Source organism: Myxocyprinus asiaticus, chromosome 17 (genome assembly GCF_019703515.2).
Source record: "Myxocyprinus asiaticus isolate MX2 ecotype Aquarium Trade chromosome 17, UBuf_Myxa_2, whole genome shotgun sequence".
NCBI classification, from domain to species: domain Eukaryota; kingdom Metazoa; phylum Chordata; class Actinopteri; order Cypriniformes; family Catostomidae; genus Myxocyprinus; species Myxocyprinus asiaticus.
Window position 1 is genome coordinate 42243281 of NC_059360.1, and position 18754 is coordinate 42262034.

Consider the following 18754-nt stretch of genomic DNA (forward strand, 5'->3'; position numbering starts at 1 on the left):
TTTTATTCATTATCAAAATGTCACATTCTACTCTTAAAAATATAATTTCATCCAAGCACATTGTTTGATATGTTCTTTATTTAGTTGGATACAAACCAGCACAACAGCAGGCAATACGTTTATCTAGCAGACCAGTCATTACAGTAAACTGGATTATAGCATTTTGTAATCTTTTAGAAAATAAACTAAATACATTTATTGGTCTCCACAACATTTCTTTCCCTCACTTTTCAAGTAGACTTCAAAATTATATTAAATCAATTTTACAAAACTATTTTTTATTATTGTTTTAATACTTTACATTTGACTGTGGGTGTGCTTTTAGAGATGTCTGTCATCTGTATAAGTATGGAAAAACAAAAACAATTCAAACTCTCAAAACAAAACAGGTAATGTGTGATCAAAAGGAGGGATCTCTTAGTGCAAATTTCTCAGACATTTGAACAGAGTGCATGCTTGTAAAACCAGCCCAGTCTACTGTGTGCAAGCCAGGACTTTCCACTGGAAAACACTGCAAGTTAGCGGAGGAAGCTACATATAACAACAGATTTCTCTACGTTTGAGCAAGCAAATGAATAAATGTTTCAGAAGATTGATGTTAGAGCCAGGCCAGTTGAACCCTTTTAATCTCACTTAGAGCACAGAGAACTGGATGCCGTGTTTATTGAGGCGGTCGATGAGGGTGGTTTTGGCGAACGTTGCTCCTGGAGTGTACACACCGCCCCTGTGGAGAGCCACACCCGGGATGACAAAGTTAGGTGTGCACATCATAGCTGGATGCGAGACTTGATAGTAGCTGCTTTAATACATACAACATTTGCAATACGTTTAATGTAATCTTTTAATTTAGAAGTTACGTGAACATGACCCACGGTCAAAATGCCAGCAAATCCGCTTTTGCAATTTGTCAGCTACTGTAAAATTGCTGGAAAAATTCTGTATTGATGCAATTTGTGAACAATGCAGTAACATGAATGGTTTAAGCATGTACAAGTTTAGGATGCTCTCACATAAAAATCAGAGAGTTTTAACAGTATTTCGGTTTTTGTATGCTAGCATACATATGGTAGCTGTCAATTTTGTGAATAGATGGTGGTACCTAGAAAAGCTAATCTGGCAATTATAAAACTATTTTTTTGATAGGCTTCATTCATAAATAAAAACTGCTTATTTAGGATTCATTTTAGCTTTTGAGGTTCTTTAGTGGACAACAGAGATGACAGTTACTGGATAAATCAGCTAAACTCACGTTTTAGGAAGGGAATCAGATTCATTCAGCATGGTTATGGCTGCTTGAACCATAGCAATTGGGGTGGCAACATATCCAGCCTCTGAAAAACAGTAGACAAGAGAATGAGAAACATGCAAACACATTAATTATTGTATTTATGGGGAGTCCTGCCTGCTTTAAGCAGATATTACATGTAAGGCTGTCAAATTAAATTTAGAAATTCTAATATTAGTCAAATTCCAGATTAAATAGCACACTGGAATGCTAAAATGAGCATTAGAATTTTAGATGTGCACCAAGCACTGATGATGACTTAAATGCTTGGGTTAAAACAGGCACAGTGCAACAAATTAAACAGAACGTGGGTGTCTTGAGATGTTTTAAAGGTTAAATTTCCTATTAAACTGACACATTGTCTAAAAAAATGCATTAATCCATGGTCAAACACGTCCGACCAGCGCATGCTTAAAGACGTACGTGTTTTTAGTGAATGGCCCCCAGAGGTGGAGGTCTTTGGCGGTTGTGTCTTGCTCTCTTATCAGCATCTCACTGCATAAGCATTAGGTACGTACATACTATATTTAATGAGAAACACTGTGATACCGCCCGTATTATGAAGCTTGAGTCCGTGGTAGTACTGCGGCGCCATACTTTAACTTTTTTAATAGAACGTCTATTGAAGTGTTTCTCTTCTCATTTTACTGGCTAAATATTTTGACTATTACTTATGCACTTTTGTTAACAGCCACATACAGTATGTTATTTGCAAAAAACAAACATTCGCTACAACAAGGTGCTGATTAGTCTATATTGATTTGTTCCACTCACTTGTGGGCATAGAAGACAATGTTGATTTAAAAAACATGTCTTGTAGATTTTTTCCTCTACCTGAAATAACGTCTTTAACATTCCAATATAACTCAAATTTTGGTAATATTTCATTGAAAAATTTGAAGTTAGTTTCTCAGCCATGTTGACAGCCCTTATTACTTGTGGATTTACACTAATATAATATGACAGAGGTGGACATGGTACCTGGTCCTTGGACTAGAGTCCGAATCTTAGCGTTGGGTTTGCCCTCAGTGGGGTCCTGACCGTCAGTGTAACCTTCTCCAAAAAAGGCAAAGCGGAAAGAAGAACCCTCCATCTGCCGATATCAAATTTAAATCATGAAGATAACTCACAGCATGACTTTACAGGACCTAGTTTATAATCTAGAAGACGATACTGGGTATAATACCTGTTTTCTAGTTGGACCCTCTTTGGAAAAGAAGCCGAAAGAGAAAAACTCTGGAAACTGCAGAGAAAGTAAATAAACATTTTATTAGATTACACAAAATCAACAAACTATAATGTATTTGGTCCCATTTTATATTAGGTGTCTTTAATTACTGTGTGTACTAACATTAAAATACATGCAATACAATGTACTTATTGTGTAACTACATGTTGTTCTGCAAAATTCTCACACAATTCACATTTGCTGCTAATGAGGTTCAGGTACGGGTAGGTTTAGGGGAACGTTTAGGGTAAGGGTTGGGGTTAGGTTTAGGGGTAAGGTTAACAGTGTAACTACAAATGTAAATAAATTCAGGTACTTCAAATGTAAGTACAATGCAATAACACGTACAGTTGAAGTTAGAAGTTTACATACACCTTAGCCAAATACATTTAAACTCAAGTTTTTCACAATTCCTGACATTTGATCATAGAAAACATTCCCTGTCTAAGATCAATTAGGTTCACTATATTTTAAGAATGTGAAATGTCAGAATAATAGTAGAGAGAATGATTTATTTCAGCTTCTTTCTTTCATCACATTCCCAGTGGGTCAGAAGTTTACATATACTTTGTTAGTATTTGGTAGCATTGCCTTTAAATTGTTTAACTTGGGTCAAATGTTTCGGGTAGCCTTCCACAAGCTTCTCACAATAAGTTGCTGGAATTTTGGCCCATTCCTCCAGACAGAACTGGTGTAACTGAGTCAGGTTTGTAGGCCTCCTTGCACACGCTTTGAGTTCTGCCCACAAATTTTCTATCGGTTTGAGGTCAGGGTTGTGTGATGGCCACTCCAATACCTTGATTTTGTTGTCCTCAAGCCATTTTGCCACAACTTTGGAGGTATGCTTGGAGTCATTGTCCATTTGGAAGACCCATTTGCGACCGAGCTTTAACTTCCTGGCTGATGTATTGAGATGTTGTTTCATTATATCCATATAATTTTCCTTTCTCATGATGCCATCTATTTTGTGAAGTGCACCAGTCGCTCCTGCAGCAAAGCACCCCCACAACATGATGCTGTCACCCCCATGCGTCACGGTTGGGATGGTGTTCTTCAGCTTTCAAGCCTCACTCTTTTTCCTCCAAACATAACTATGGTCATTATTGCCAAAAAAAGTTCAATTTTTGTTTCATCAGACCAGAGGAAATTTCTCCAAAAAGTAAGATCTTTGTCCCAATGTGCATTTACAAACTGTAGTCTGCCTTTTCTATGGCGGTTTTGGAGCAGTGGCTTCTTCCTTGCTGAGCAGCCTTTCAGGTTATGTCGATATAGGACTTGTTTTACTGTGGATATAGATACATTGTCTACCCGTTTCCTCCAGCATCTTCACAAGGTTCTTTGCTGTTGTTCTGGGATTGATTTGCACTTTTTGCACCAAACTATGTTCATCTCTAGGAGACAGAATGCGTCTCCTTCCTGAGTGGTATGATGGCTGCGTGGTCCCATGGTGTTTATACTTGCGTACTATTGTTTGTACAGATGACGTGGTACCTTCAGGCATTTGGAAATTGCTCCCAAGGATGAACCAGACTTGTGGAGGTACACAATTTTTTTTCCTGAGGTCTTGGCTGATTTCTTTTGATTTTCTCATGATGTCAAGCAAAGAGGCACTGAGGTTGAAGGTAGGCCTTAAAATACATCCACAAGTACACCTCCATTTCAGTACACTTCCTATCAGAAGCTAACTGGCTAACTCTCTAAAGGCTTGACATCATTTTCTGGAATTTTCCAAGCTGCTTAAAGTTACAGTGAACTTGTAACAGTGTTACAGTGTATGTAAACTTCTGACCCACTGGAATTGTGATAGTCAATTAAAAGTGAAACAATCTGTCTGTAAACAATTGTTGGAAACATTACTTGTGTCATGCACAAAGATGATGCCCTAAACGACTTGCCAAAACTATAGTTTGCTAATATTAAATCTGTGGAGTGGGTAAAAAAAAAAAACTAGTTTTAATGACTTCAACCTAAGTGTATGTAAACTTCTGACCTCAACCGTACGTACATAATAAGTACATTGTATCAAAGGCTTAAGTACATATAGTAGTAGTTAACGACACCTAATATAAAGTGGGTCCATGTATTTATTAAATTGTATGTCTTACAGGGTTCCCACCCTTTCTGACCACAAATTGTCCATGAATTTTCTTGTCAATTGCAATTAATGGATATGGCATTTTAAAAATAATTATAATTTAGACCAACTTGGTAATGAATCATTTAGACTGATTTGTGAACCATTTCCAACGATTCACAGAAAAGACCGATTTGATCACAAATTGAACATCACTATTGCCTGCGAGCAAGTTTTAGTCTACACAAACTCTATAAGAGCAGAGCAAAACTAAAAAAAAAAAAATTTATATTTACCATAGAAATTTATATGACTTTTCCAGGCCTACAGTTCACAATTTTGGGAATGCAATACTAAGACCATAGGGACCCTGATCTTAGTATTGCAGTATGGCAATATAGCTTGAACAAAATACTATGATTTACCTTAACAAGGAGATTTCTGCCAAAGCTGAACTTCACAAGGAACCAGAACATCAATCCAGCAAAGAGGAGTTTAAAAATATTGGAAATGCCACCAACACCGGCATATGCTCCATACTGAACCTGTAGAATACATTTAGGGTAGACATTGTGCAATGACCTTGAGGTCACAATAAACTGATTATAATTATGGCAGTGCAGGAAAGAAAGTTATTGACTCATAATTTGTTGATTTGTTGATTAGTCTAGTGGTCTAAAATTAATTCTATCATCCCTGTTCCCTTTTTTTTTTTACTCTGTCAATTTTTTTTTTTTTTTTAAGTATACTGGTTCAACTTGTTCAGTTCTAGTCCAGTTTAACTGGTTCAGAGTTGGGTTCAACCCAAACAGACACTTTCAGTTAAACTGTCCCCCTGACTTTAAAAAAGAAATTATATATTTATGGTGAATTATGGGCATAGGGTCGTTTACAGATACTGACTAACCGGAGACTCATGAAGTTCTTCATGTAAATAGCGCTGGGTCCTCTTCACCACTGATGGGTCGGCACCCATGAAGGGAATTGCATATTGCTGCAACTCGTCACTAAAAAATAGCGCACCCCTGTAGAAACACAACAACAATTCAATTTCTGTCAATGGGAGACAGTTTTCATCCAAAAGGCTTTAGTGTATTAATGAAGCAATAAGCCAATGGTGCTTTTGAAGAACTTTTCAAAACGTTTCAGAATTTAGTTAGTAACTTGCTTTAGACATGGTGAAATACTAATTCTGCTTGCCATTTTTTGTACACACCTCCTTTTAATTCTAGCCCCCACCACAGGAAGAGGCTTGTGACCAAACTTCTTCCTGAGGCTGCGTAACTTGTGGCCGTCTGCAAAACCGTAGATGGCTGACTGCCAGGTGCCATCATGGATGCAGCCTCCCTGCGGGCACACACAAGAATGTGGGTCAGCTGAGAGTTAAACACAAAGGCCTTTGAAAAATACAGATATTAGATTTGTTTTAGGATTAAAAACTTAGTACACCGACCTCTGGCCCTGAACTCGCAGTCAAAAAGCTCTCAACGGCTGTTAGTGTCCCTGGTAACAAATAAAACAACATATTAATAGTCAAAACATACCTTAACAAAGTGCTTATATATATATATATATATATATATATATAAGCACTTACACACACACTACACTACTGAAAGACAAATTATGTTTCTATTTGATAAACACCCTTAAACTGGTCCCTGGTGTAAACAACGCCCATGTCTGCAGGAATGGAGTCAAAACCACAGCTTCCCACAATGTAAAGGCCCTTCTCAGCAGCCTGGTCATAGTAGTTTAACTGCATACTCTCCAGGAACTATAGCATACAGAGCACATACAAACACAGTGACTTCTCAGTTTCTGCACAATTCATTTGAGACCCAATATGTTACTAACATCATTATGAAATAGGATGATCAATGGCATATTTATGGTCTTATTGTAAATGTGACTGTAATGATGGTATACTGCAGGAATAGAGGGTCAGCACAAGCACCTGTGGTTCCCCGCAGATATCGATACAATGTGCTCCATTCTCGACGCATGCCTTGACAACAGGTTCACCAAAGAATCGATACTGTTGAGAAGATATCAAAAGGACAGTAATTAGGACAGTATTGCTGTATAGCCATGACAAACCATTTTAAATATACAAGATTACTATAAAGACAACACTATACACCAGCGGTACTGTACTAGATTTTAGTGGACGACTGATCAGTTATGGGTAAGTTCCTTAAAAAATGTAATCCAAAAAGTTAATTGTCGCTCTCAAGTCAGTGACACTCAGTCACTCAAGAAACCACACTTTTCTACCTTACAATGATTAGTTAACGACTATTCAGCTGTTGCAGAAACACAAACAGACGTACATATGAACCTTATTTATGGCATGTTTTAAATGTATTCTACATAAATGTTATTTTAGAATTGTGCCAAAGTAATGTACCTAAAAAGTAATTAACCTAATTATGTCTTGTATATCATATACTGTATATTCACTTAACAATATATGAAAATTAGAAAACATACATCCAAGTTCTATTTCATATGTGATGTACAGCCAATACAATCCTTCCTTAGGATGAAATGTTTTTATTAGGGCTGTCAATAGATACACTGAGAAAGGCTCTTAAATAACAATTCAATATATAATGATTAAATAATAATTAATATAAATACCATATAATAATTCCAATAATTAAAATGCATTACATTATTATGGCAGACGAGTAAAGCACTGATACAATACAAAAAGTGGCTTAAAAAGGCAATATATTGTTTATTTCCATATTACTGAATATAAGCCTATAATTGGCCGCAGCAATCCATTTTGGATTGAATTCGTCAACCTGTCCTAGATAGATTTACTATAATGGCTTTTCTTTGTAATTAACATTTTTTATTGATTCAAAGAGAAAGCACAACAGAGAAAAACACAACGTACACACACCAAATCAACATTTAACTTTTAACACTCATTAACATCCCTCCCCAAACACCAACCCCACCCTACCCCAAAGAACACCCCTGTGGTCACATAAAATAACACACACACACACACACACACAATAAAAAAAAAAATATAGAACACATAATTAAACTAAACATCTCCCTCCTCATCCCTTCCCCTAGAGTCCTCCAAAACTGCCAAATAACTACCCCACTTCCTGAAAAATAAGTCCTCCCGCCCCAGCCTTCTATCTATCATCCTCTCATAAGCCGCCACCCACACACCACTCCGGAAATGGTGGCGCTCCGTCTGACTTCCATCCCCTTCAAATAACTTGTCTACCGATCATCACGCCAGTCAGAACCCAATTTTTTATATATTTGTCACCCGAATTTATAACTTCCCCATCGCACAAAATGCAAAGTCTGGGGCAAAGCAAAACCCGAGTGCCCAGAACGTCATGCAAACAATTCTGAATCTTTAACCAAAAATCTTGGATCTTAACGCATCCCCAAAAAACATGGGCTATGTCTCCAACTTCTGATTGGCATCGCCAGCATGTGGGTGTGTCTTTAAGACCAAGCCTATATAATCTAGAGGGGGTCCAATGAAATCTTTATAAAATCTTAAATTGCATAAGGCGAACCCTTGCATCTCTAGATGCAGACTTGACATTTTTCAGAATCTTAGTCCACACTCCCTCCTCCAATACCAAATTCAAATCTTTCTCCCATAACTTCTTAATAGAAGTTAAAGCTCCATCACCCATACTCTGAATTAACAGGGAGTAGTACACTGTTGCCTCATGACCTTTTCCAAAAGCCGCAATCACCTCTCCCAAAGCATCTGCCTCCTCAGGGGGTTGTGTGCTACTCCCAAAAATAGTACAAAGCAGGTGGCGCAATTGTAAATACCTATAAAACTGAGGTCTGCGGATCCCAAAATGTTGGACCAAGTTTTCAAACGATCTCAACACTCCACTTTCATATAGGTCACCGAGTGTAGCAACCCCCCTCTATAATGGCTTTTCTAAAGACGCGTCAATGTACACATGCGTCAGACGGACGCTTTTGGAGAGTCTTACAGTGGTTGCCAGATAGCACATGTACATCTCTGAGATGTCTAAGATCTTTTCATCTGAAAAGCATCACAATCTAATTAACATCTGCCAAACATCTTAAAAAGATCAGATTTACAAATATTCTAAATCACAAACGTTTCAAAGACATTTGCTGAATGTTTTATTAGCAGAGACATACTTATTGACACAAGTCTTATTGATGTATTGCAGATGAGTAAACAACGTAAAAAAACACGCCTTCCAGACCACACACATCAAATAGACGTCTGAGGCCTGTACCATGAAGGTCGCTGAACGAACTTAGGGTTTCAGGATTGGTTTGAATTTGTCAACCTGAAACCAATCCAATCAGGTTTAATTGGTACCATGATGCAGCTCATCAACGTTCTGTCAACTCAGGCTTCGATCCTGACTTTATGATTAGATTACGCACTCGTGCACATGAATGTGTGATGTTTGCAGCGCACAACCATGTGAGAGAACGTTATTTACTTCTCGCGAGAGACTCAGCGGGATTTACCTCTCTGCTGAAAGCTGATGATGAAAATAATAATTTAAATTCATTTAAACTGTGCACAAGACATTGTTTTAAAAATATACATATATTTTTAAATTAAATGCATTTACACTGCTCAAGAGTTCAGCATGAAATCATGAAGACTTAAAAACACATGATTTACACAGTACAAGGCATAACTGTAAAATTATTAAACAATTAAAGACATTTACGCAACAAGAATAAACAGCGGCTGCAACGAGAGCTCAAGAGGTCTGCTGCAAACAAATTCTTAACATGTGATAATATATATATAAAACAGCTGGTATATCAATGTGTAAGTCCCCACAATTTCAAAGATGGAGAGAAACGATTTTGGAAATATACCAAATAACATTTATAATTAATAATACAAGTCTGGAATATGAACATAAATGGGATTTTCTTAAAAATATTATAAATTAATTTAGATAGATTGTTTCCTTCTTGAATTTTAAACAAAATTAGTTCAAATATGAGGTATGATGTCCTATCTTATTTAATATTTAAAAGAAAAAGGAGGTGATGCCTTAACTTTCTTGCCTTAACTTTCTTTCCACTTTATTTAAAATAAAACATGTATATAATTATACATGTTATTTATCAAATATGTTGTGAATGGTTATTTGATATGGTTATTCAAAATGGCATCGTGTTTATGTACAATTTGTACATTGTCTTTAGTAAAAAAAAAAAATAAAAAGCATAAAAAAAGGCTGCTACTGATTAATTAAAAAGTGAGCACTTGGAATACTGTATGCAAAAAAAAGATATGCAATAATAAGATGTATTTGTTCTGTTTATAAAAGACATATTTTGTGTACTGCTTATTGCTTACATTATTATAACTTCAATTAAAATACTGTATGTTCATCTTGAGTCCATGAAAGAAATAAGAGGTTTGGGTGGCATTCACCCCTTTCCATAGCAATCTTGAACTTTTAATATTTTAAACATGATTCTTTTTTGCAAGTATCATATTAATCCATCTTACTGGCTGTTTTATAGATAGCTTAATATATTATGTTTATATTTTCAAAAATATTTTTACTATGGCTAAAGAGGGTAAATGAAAAGCAATTAAATTTAAAATAAAATGCAACACTCTATCTGCTAAAAATCTACATTTAGATTCTCAAATAAATAATTTATCATGAAGAGTCGATTTTGTGGATTTCTAAGATTTTATTTGTAAAGTGTGCTTTAAGAGACAAGGGGGAGTGACTTGATTGCGTAAGAGATGTCATTTTACTCACAGCTGATTGGTTCAGCATCTGTTAGCCATCTGTAATCCAGAACAAAACCTGCTATGGAGCAGGTTAGCCGTGTAGCATAAGGTTGCTATGGTGATAAACACCGCTAAAAGCCGACTAACTTTCATGGTGCCTAAAACCTGGGCATGAGGCAAAATAAAACTTACCTGGCTAGCCACCGAAACCTGCTTCATGGTATAGGCCTCTGGTTGATGTACATGTGCTATCAGGATTGCGTTGTGGCATAAACAGAGTGTTTTTAGGTCGCTGTGTTGTGAAATGTAGTTAGAAACTTAGAAAAACATGACTTGCAACCCCTGCATTCAAAATTGTGTTAGTTTAGCTGTGTTTGAACGCAACTACACATCCCCATCTTGTGCTGTCGCTAGCGTCAAGCAAGTGTGGTTTGTTGTCTGTACAGCTGCGTGTTGCCTACACAGATGGAGTTTCGTTTACTGCCCCCTGCTGAAAACAGGACATACTTCAAGCTTAATTTGCTCTAATGGTAGGAAAATTCATTTTTACGGTCCGGGGACATGATATTTTGTGTTCATTATTTTTTTAATATTATATTTTATATAATTTATCATGCTGAATTAAAGCGTTAAATCGACAGCCCTAGTTTTTTATTTCAAGAAAAACTGAGTGAGACCATCACAAGATCACCTGAGGTTCAACGTGCAAACTTGATTATTACCTTTTTCGAAAGACACTATTGCATAACCAGATACAGCCTTTGAGGTTATCTGTCTGATTGTGTAAACAGGGTAAACATGTTTCATTTCCATAGGCTATTGATTTATAAACTGACATGTCATTTAATGACTGATCATTTCTAGTGCATTTTCAAAGAGCTAAATATTCCATTCTATTCCATTCAAGTCAGTCACGATGCATACTTACAGGTCCCACACAGTTCAGCACAATGACTGCCTGTTTGCACATGGAAGCCAATGAGTCCGGTTCGTTGACATCTGCCACGATGATAGATACTTCTGACTGCAGCTCTGGCTTACCTGAGAACAAGCATTTTAAACACAGCAATTATGATATTGCACATTGCAGCAATTATGCAAACAGTGCTGGATAATATGTCATGCTTAATGTGAATTTGAGAGACACTAATTTGCTTATGATTATAATATATTGCATAGATGCAAAACAGTCTAGGCCAAAATGCAATATCATAATTGAGTTTATTTGCTTACATAAAGTAACTCTGACAATAAAGAAGCCTGAACTGTCCTACCATTATTCATACACCTATCTGCCTGCATTAAATCTAGGCAAAATCTAAATAAAACTCTGAGCAAATGTTCTGTTTGATCCGATCCATTCAAAGCTCCATGATTAAAGGCATGGGAGTATGCCACTGGAACATAATTTTCCATCAGCTGTTCAGGATTAATCGAAACATCTCTGGAGACCGCCATGGCCAAAGACGGAGAGGGTATTGTCTAGAAAAATGCATGTACATTATCCAAGCAAAACAAGATAAAACGCAGTGTGTCTGTAACAGCAGAAAGGTCTCAACTCAAGCCTTCAATAATACAGATCAGTAAAACTACTAAGAATTGCTGCAGATTGCCACAGTGTGGTTCAAAGTCAAGTACAATCCAGTACTGTGAGGTCACAGCAACCCTCCAGACATCTTCCAAATTTTTGGCAATATATCAGCTTCTTGTTCGCCAAATACATGACTTCTCACAGAGTCTAGAACTTTCTAGATTATTATAATTATGTAGTGATGTACATTTAATAGATATCTTTTAAAGAGGTCAATGCATGCACAGCTCTAGATGTAATTAAAATAATGCTGATAACTTTTATGGTATCTTATTGATTGTATTTGAATATTTGTAGCATCCTTACAAAAATTGACCTGTGTTAGGCAGCAAAGCTTCTGCCAAAATACATTTTTTCCAACAGTTATTCTACTATAATGCAATAAAACAAATTACACCAGATAACAAAGATTCTGAAAGCTGCTTGCACTCTTTGAAGGAGATTTTATGGTTTTTAACTATGACTGTAGCAACTATGGCATATTGTTGGAAACTATAGTTAATATGGCACATTTTTGTAAGGATACAATTTTTTTGATTAGCCAAATCAGTTCATTAAATTCAGATTATACATGCAACATTACATTGCAAGAATTAATAATATATATATATATATATATACATAATAATAATAATAATAATAATAATAATAATAATAATAAATAAACACGCACTGAGAACTCCGGCGGCCTGCTCCAGAACTTTTTCCAGTTTGGGTCTGCTCCTCCCGGCTATGGCCCACTTCAGATTCCCCTTCGGACCCTCGGATGCAGTCCGTGCCACTTCCTCCACCACAAACTGTCCCGTAAAACCCGTAGCGCCGAAGATGATGATGTGGAAGGGTCTCCCGATTGAGGTGCTGAATGCAGCCATAGCTCTGCCTTGCTGCTGGTCGGCTCGGACTGATACTGACAGAGAGACACGATTCAGCGTGCAGCACAACACCTGAAAGATGATCCTACTTCCCTAGCTTTCAAGACGCTTCCGCTTTCGTTCAAGCAGTTAATCGATGCGCATATTTTTATGCGCAACTTCTGTGGTATTTTAAATAAAATGGAGGGAGATGGATGTTCATTCAATGATTCTTTTAACAACGATTCATAGATATAAAAAAGTTATAAAATCATGATTACGCATCATCAAATCAACTTATAAACGAGGATACTTTGTGTTGAGCAAACATGCATTGCGTCGATTGTACGCATAAAATACTTCTAAAATACAATCTAGTTAGACGTCATATCAACTCGTTTCTGATTGGTCAATGCGGACTGTGGGCGGGGTCGGTTTGGGGATAAGAAGATTCATAGGATTACGTTGCTACGATTAATGATTACAGACTGTTTTGGTTTTGTTGTGTAACATTTCATTCTCAATGATATTGGACACAAACCAGTTGGTAAAAGTTTGGCATGTAAATGTAAAAAAAAAAAAAAAAAAAATTATACTAATATTGTTTACACTGTTATATTTCTACAATATTAATATATATAAATATCTAAATAAATAAGGCGAATTCCTGTAAACGATTCACCCAAATTAACATTTGAACAAAATTTTAATTAAACAATTTTCAAATGACAAATTATTATTTTATATTGTTAATATAAAAACGTTATACTATATTGTATTATATTTCTTGTACTGTAAGATGTCTTTTACTAATTTTTTTTTTTTTTTTTTTTTAATAGTACACCAACTACAATTTGTAGAATGCTAATTGAGGACTGCAAGGTTAATGCATACGCTAATTAATGCATAATTTCGCATGCAAATGATGAATTCAGATCTTTAAAGGAATATTCCAGGTTCAATACAAGTTAAGCTCAATCTACAGTATTTGTGGCATAATGCCGATTAGCACAAAAAATTATTTCGACTTGTTCCTCCTTTTCTTTATAAAAAGCAAAAATCTGGTATACAGTGAGGCACTTATAATGGAAGTGAATGGGGACCATCTGTAAACATTAAAATACTCACGGTTTCAGAACTATAGCCACAAGATGTTAACAATATGCACTTTAACATTATTTCAGTGTGATAAAATCACTTGTGAACCTTTTCTGTGTAAAATTACATTCAATTTAACAACCTTGTTGCCATGATGACGTAATACCGTAAACACCAAAACCCTAAAACGACTGTAAAAACAACAATTTAAACAATTTTACAGTTCAAAAAATACAGTTTTAACTAAATAATTACTTAAACGTTAGGCCCCATTCACCAAGTGCCTAACTGTAACCTCAATTTTTGCTCTTTTTTTTCTTTCTAAAAAAAAAATTATATATATATATATATATATATATATATATATATATATATATATATATATATATATATATATATATATATATACAGGTGCATCTCAATAAATTAGAATGTCGTGGAAAAGTTCATTTATTTCAGTAATTCAACTCAAATTGTGAAACTCGTGTATTAAATAAATTCAATGCACACAGACTGAAGTAGTTTAAGTCTTTGGTTCTTTTAATTGTGATGATTTTGGCTCACATTTAACAAAAACCCACCAATTCACTATCTCAAAAAATTAGAATATGGTGACATGCCAATCAGCTAATCAACTCAAAACACCTGCAAAGGTTTCCTGAGCCTTCAAAATGGTCTCTCAGTTTGGTTCACTAGGCTACACAATCATGGGGAAGACTGCTGATCTGACAGTTGTCCAGACGACAATCATTGACACCCTTCACAAGGAGGGTAAGCCACAAACATTCATTGCCAAAGAAGCTGGCTGTTCACAGAGTGCTGTATCCAAGCATGTTAACAGAAAGTTGAGTGGAAGGAAAAAGTGTGGAAGAAAAAGATGCACAACCAACCGAGAGAACTGCAGCCTTATGACTGTCAAGCAAAATCGATTCAAGAATTTGGGTGAACTTCACAAGAAATGGACTGAGGCTGGGGTCAAGGCATCAAGAGCCACCACACACAGACGTGTCAAGGAATTTGGCTACAGTTGTCGTATTCCTCTTGTCAAGCCACTCCTGAACCACAGACAACGTCAGAGGCGTCTTACCTGGGCTAAGGAGAAGAAGAACTGGACTGTTGCCCAGTGTTCCAAAGTCCTCTTTTCAGATGAGAGCAAGTTTTGTATTTCATTTGGAAACCAAGGTCCTAGAGTCTGGAGGAAGGGTGGAGAAGCTCATAGCCCAAGTTGCTTGAAGTCCAGTGTTAAGTTTCCACAGTCTGTGATGATTTGGGGTGCAATGTCATCTGCTGGTGTTGGTCCATTGTGTTTTTTGAAAACCAAAGTCACTGCACCCGTTTACCAAGAAATTTTGGAGCACTTCATGCTTCCTTCTGCTGACCAGCTTTTTAAAGATGCTGATTTCATTTTCCAGCAGGATTTGGCACCTGCCCACACTGCCAAAAGCACCAAAAGTTGGTTAAATGACCATGGTGTTGGTGTGCTTGACTGGCCAGCAAACTCACCAGACCTGAACCCCATAGAGAATCTATGGGGTATTGTCAAGAGGAAAATGAGAAACAAGAGACCAAAAAATGCAGATGAGCTGAAGGCCACTGTCAAAGAAACCTGGGCTTCCATACCACCTCAGCAGTGCCACAAACTGATCACCTCCATGCCACGCCGAATTGAGGCAGTAATTAAAGCAAAAGGAGCCCCTACCAAGTATTGAGTACATATACAGTAAATGAACATACTTTCCAGAAGGCCAACAATTCACTAAAAATGTTTTTTTTATTGGTCTTATGATGTATTCTAATTTTTTGAGATAGTGAATTGGTGGGTTTTTGTTAAATGTGAGCCAAAATCATCACAATTAAAAGAACCAAAGACTTAAACTACTTCGGTCTGTGTGCACTGAATTTATTTAATACACGAGTTTCACAATTTGAGTTGAATTACTGAAATAAATGAACTTTTCCACGACATTCTAATTTATTGAGATGCACCTGTGTGTGTATATATATATGTGTGTGTGTGTGTGGTAATCAACACTGTGCCACAAATGCTGACAATTGAGCTTAACTTGTATTAAACCCTGAACATTCCTTTAATAGATAATAATACAGTTTTACAAACATCTGTACTTGAGTCAAATAACATAGACAACTCAGTCCTGACAATAAGATTTATTCACCAAGTATTTCTGGTCAAAGACATCTCATTGCTTTTACCTTTCAGATTTCTCCCAAGACAACAACTAAAGAGATATAAGGAAATATAGCAATCTTCACATGGTATATACACAAAATTAAAATTAAGAAAAAACAATTATAAGATTACAAATCATCTCCGTACAGAACGTAAGAGAGAGAGAGAGAGTGCATGCACCAGAACATAGTGATTCTAAAAGACTTTGTTGCAATAAATAAATACTGAAAACTCACACAGTAAGACATTCCTCGGTCATCTGAACCAGCCAGACAACGTACAAATAAAAAACACAAACTAAAGACTTCGTTCTTGCCCAGTACTTTTATGAGCTTGAGCAGAGCACAGCAAATGGACAACTATGTGTTAAATCTACACATTACTTAGTTTAACTTCATTTACTGCAGACTTATGTTAACATAATCATAGAAAGATTTAACTTCAAAATGAAAATAGTTCATGTGAGACCCACACTGGGTAGAACACACACATAACAAAATAAGAATAAATGTGACTTACTTTAATCAGATTTATTTAAAACAGGAGGTCATGTTATAACAACATAAAAACAAAGTATTTGAATACCATGATTATAATAACTGTTAAGATTAATAATAAGACACATGCCTGAGCAAATGATATTAAATTCAGGAAATTTTTGCAAGAGCCAAGCTCATCTTAATGGTGAAGTGTGTAATTTCTGTCCCATTAGCGTTACCAAATGGAATTGTCAGACTGGTCGTGATGCTTAAACAAACAGAGCAATGACTTGATAGCACCACCAAGCCATAGTATTTACACTTTTCAGGGAAATCAACCTACGAATGGCTTGTCTCTGCATATTAATCTGGGATAAGTGAAAGTATTTTAACTAGGGCTGGGTAAAAATATACTGTAGATTTTCCGATGCATCTCAATATCTATTCTTAAATCCTAAGATCGTTCTTTCACTCTATGTGGCAACCCTCTATAATGTAAGAAATTCACTCACATGTGCGACCAAATCTCACACTATACTATGTCTATGATTAGCCACTGGCTAGTAAATGTTCAGATTTCACTCACCAGTGACTAAGATAATAGAGTTATTAGCATAGAGGTCCTTTCACTGCATGTTGTGAGTTAAAATTGGTTTAACTCGTTCTGTGCATCCAACGACAAGATCCACGGATCCATATGTCATTGAATAATGTCTCTTTTAATAACCTTTCTGTTTTTTACAGTCAGTTGTTGATAAAAAAAAACAAAAAAAAAACCATTAAATTCTTATCACACATGGATGCGCTAAAGAAATTACAAACGTCTTCTCTCGTTATATGCGCTTACTGGCTGACGCCACTAGTCTTAAAGAGACAGTACAGATTAAGCACGTGTTCTACATATCAATGTAAATACTTGTAAACAGTACAAAGTAAACAATAAAAATGTAACAAAAATATATATGCAACATAAAATATGCAATTTCAAGATCTTAACTGATGGAATAGACTGAATTTGAAAAATTTTCAAAGCTAAAATATAACCAATTTTATACATAAATAATTATAAAATACAATTTGTAAAATTAATATTTTCAAATTGTACCTAGAAGGGTTGCCTAGAAGTTTCCTTTATAATTAAGAGCATTAGCTGAGAGTCAATTTCTTTTATATGTAAGCAAAATGGACATTGTAAATTAAATGTACCCGTATGAATCAATATCGAACTGAATTGAGATTGGAAGAGAATTGAGAGCTTGTGAGTTGGAATCGAATCGAAAAATCTGCTCTAATTTTAACATTGTTTTTTTTTATTTTATTTTATATTTGGAGTGCCCAATTCCCAACGCACCAAGTCCACATGGTGGCGTAGTGACTTGCCTCAATCCGGGTGGCAGAGGACGAATCTCAGTTGCCTCCGTGTCTGAGACCATCAATCCGCCCATCTTATCACGTGGCTTGTTGAGGTCGTTACCGCGGAGACGTAGTACGTGTGGAGGCCCACGCTATTCTCTGTGGCATCCACGCACAACTCACCACGTGCCCCACCGAGAGTGAGTACCACATTATAGCGACCACGAGGAGGTTAACCCAACGTGACTCTACCCACCCTAGCAACCGGGCCAATTGGTTGCTTAGGAAGCCTGACTGGAGTCACTCAGCATGCCCTGGATTTGAACTTGCGACTCCAGGTGTTGTAGTCAACGTCTTTACATGCTGAGCTACCCAGGCCCCTCTAATTTCAACATTAAAAAAAATTACACACTTCACATTTAAAGACTTTCCATCTACTATATAAAGACCTCTCTATATACATATATTGCTTTCCCTTATTTCCATAAGAACATCCAAGCCCGCCACAGGAGAAGGCTACGTCCAGGCTACAGATGGTTATATCCATCATTCTGTCTTTAGTGCGATGGTCACTGGCTAAGTTCGGAATAGCATACTACTCTTATTATTTCTGCAGTATATAGTATGAATATTGTGCAAATTTTCTGTATGCATAGAATACCCTGAATGACATACTGCATCTGCAAAATTTTTAACAAATCAATTTTTTATTTTATTAAATATAAATGGAATAAACTGATTTTATTTTATATAAAAAAAAGCAAAACAATAATATTGAATTAAAATGTGTATATATATATATATATATATATATATATATATATATATATATATATATATATATATATA

At 36.0% G+C, this 18754-nt stretch overlaps 1 protein-coding gene across 1 annotated transcript; it reads right to left on the reverse strand.

Annotated features, from left to right (window-relative positions):
* Positions 1-60: 60 nt before the first annotated feature.
* Positions 61-12924, reverse strand: LOC127455622 (saccharopine dehydrogenase-like oxidoreductase). The gene is made up of 12 exons (XM_051723672.1): positions 12610-12924; positions 11274-11386; positions 6545-6625; positions 6235-6364; positions 6041-6090; positions 5804-5934; positions 5495-5612; positions 5013-5132; positions 2472-2528; positions 2267-2378; positions 1250-1331; positions 61-724 (listed from the first exon to the last, which is right to left on the reverse strand). Exons 1-12 carry the CDS (start codon positions 12806-12808, stop codon positions 634-636), a joined length of 1284 nt encoding a protein of 427 aa, XP_051579632.1. The 5' UTR covers positions 12809-12924; the 3' UTR covers positions 61-633.
* Between the last annotated feature and the right edge of the window lie 5830 nt (positions 12925-18754).

Excerpts from the sequence above, each read along its gene's own strand:
- LOC127455622 (XM_051723672.1), bottom strand. The coding sequence starts at position 12,808 with ATGGCTGCATTCAGCACCTCAATCGGGAGACCCTTCCACATCATCATC. Across the intron at positions 5,133-5,494 it reads AAGAACTTCATGAGTCTCCG|GTTCAGTATGGAGCATATGC; the intron begins GTTAGTCAGTAT and ends TGTATTCTACAG. Across the intron at positions 725-1,249 it reads TCTGATTCCCTTCCTAAAAC|GGGCGGTGTGTACACTCCAG; the intron begins GTGAGTTTAGCT and ends GGCTCTCCACAG.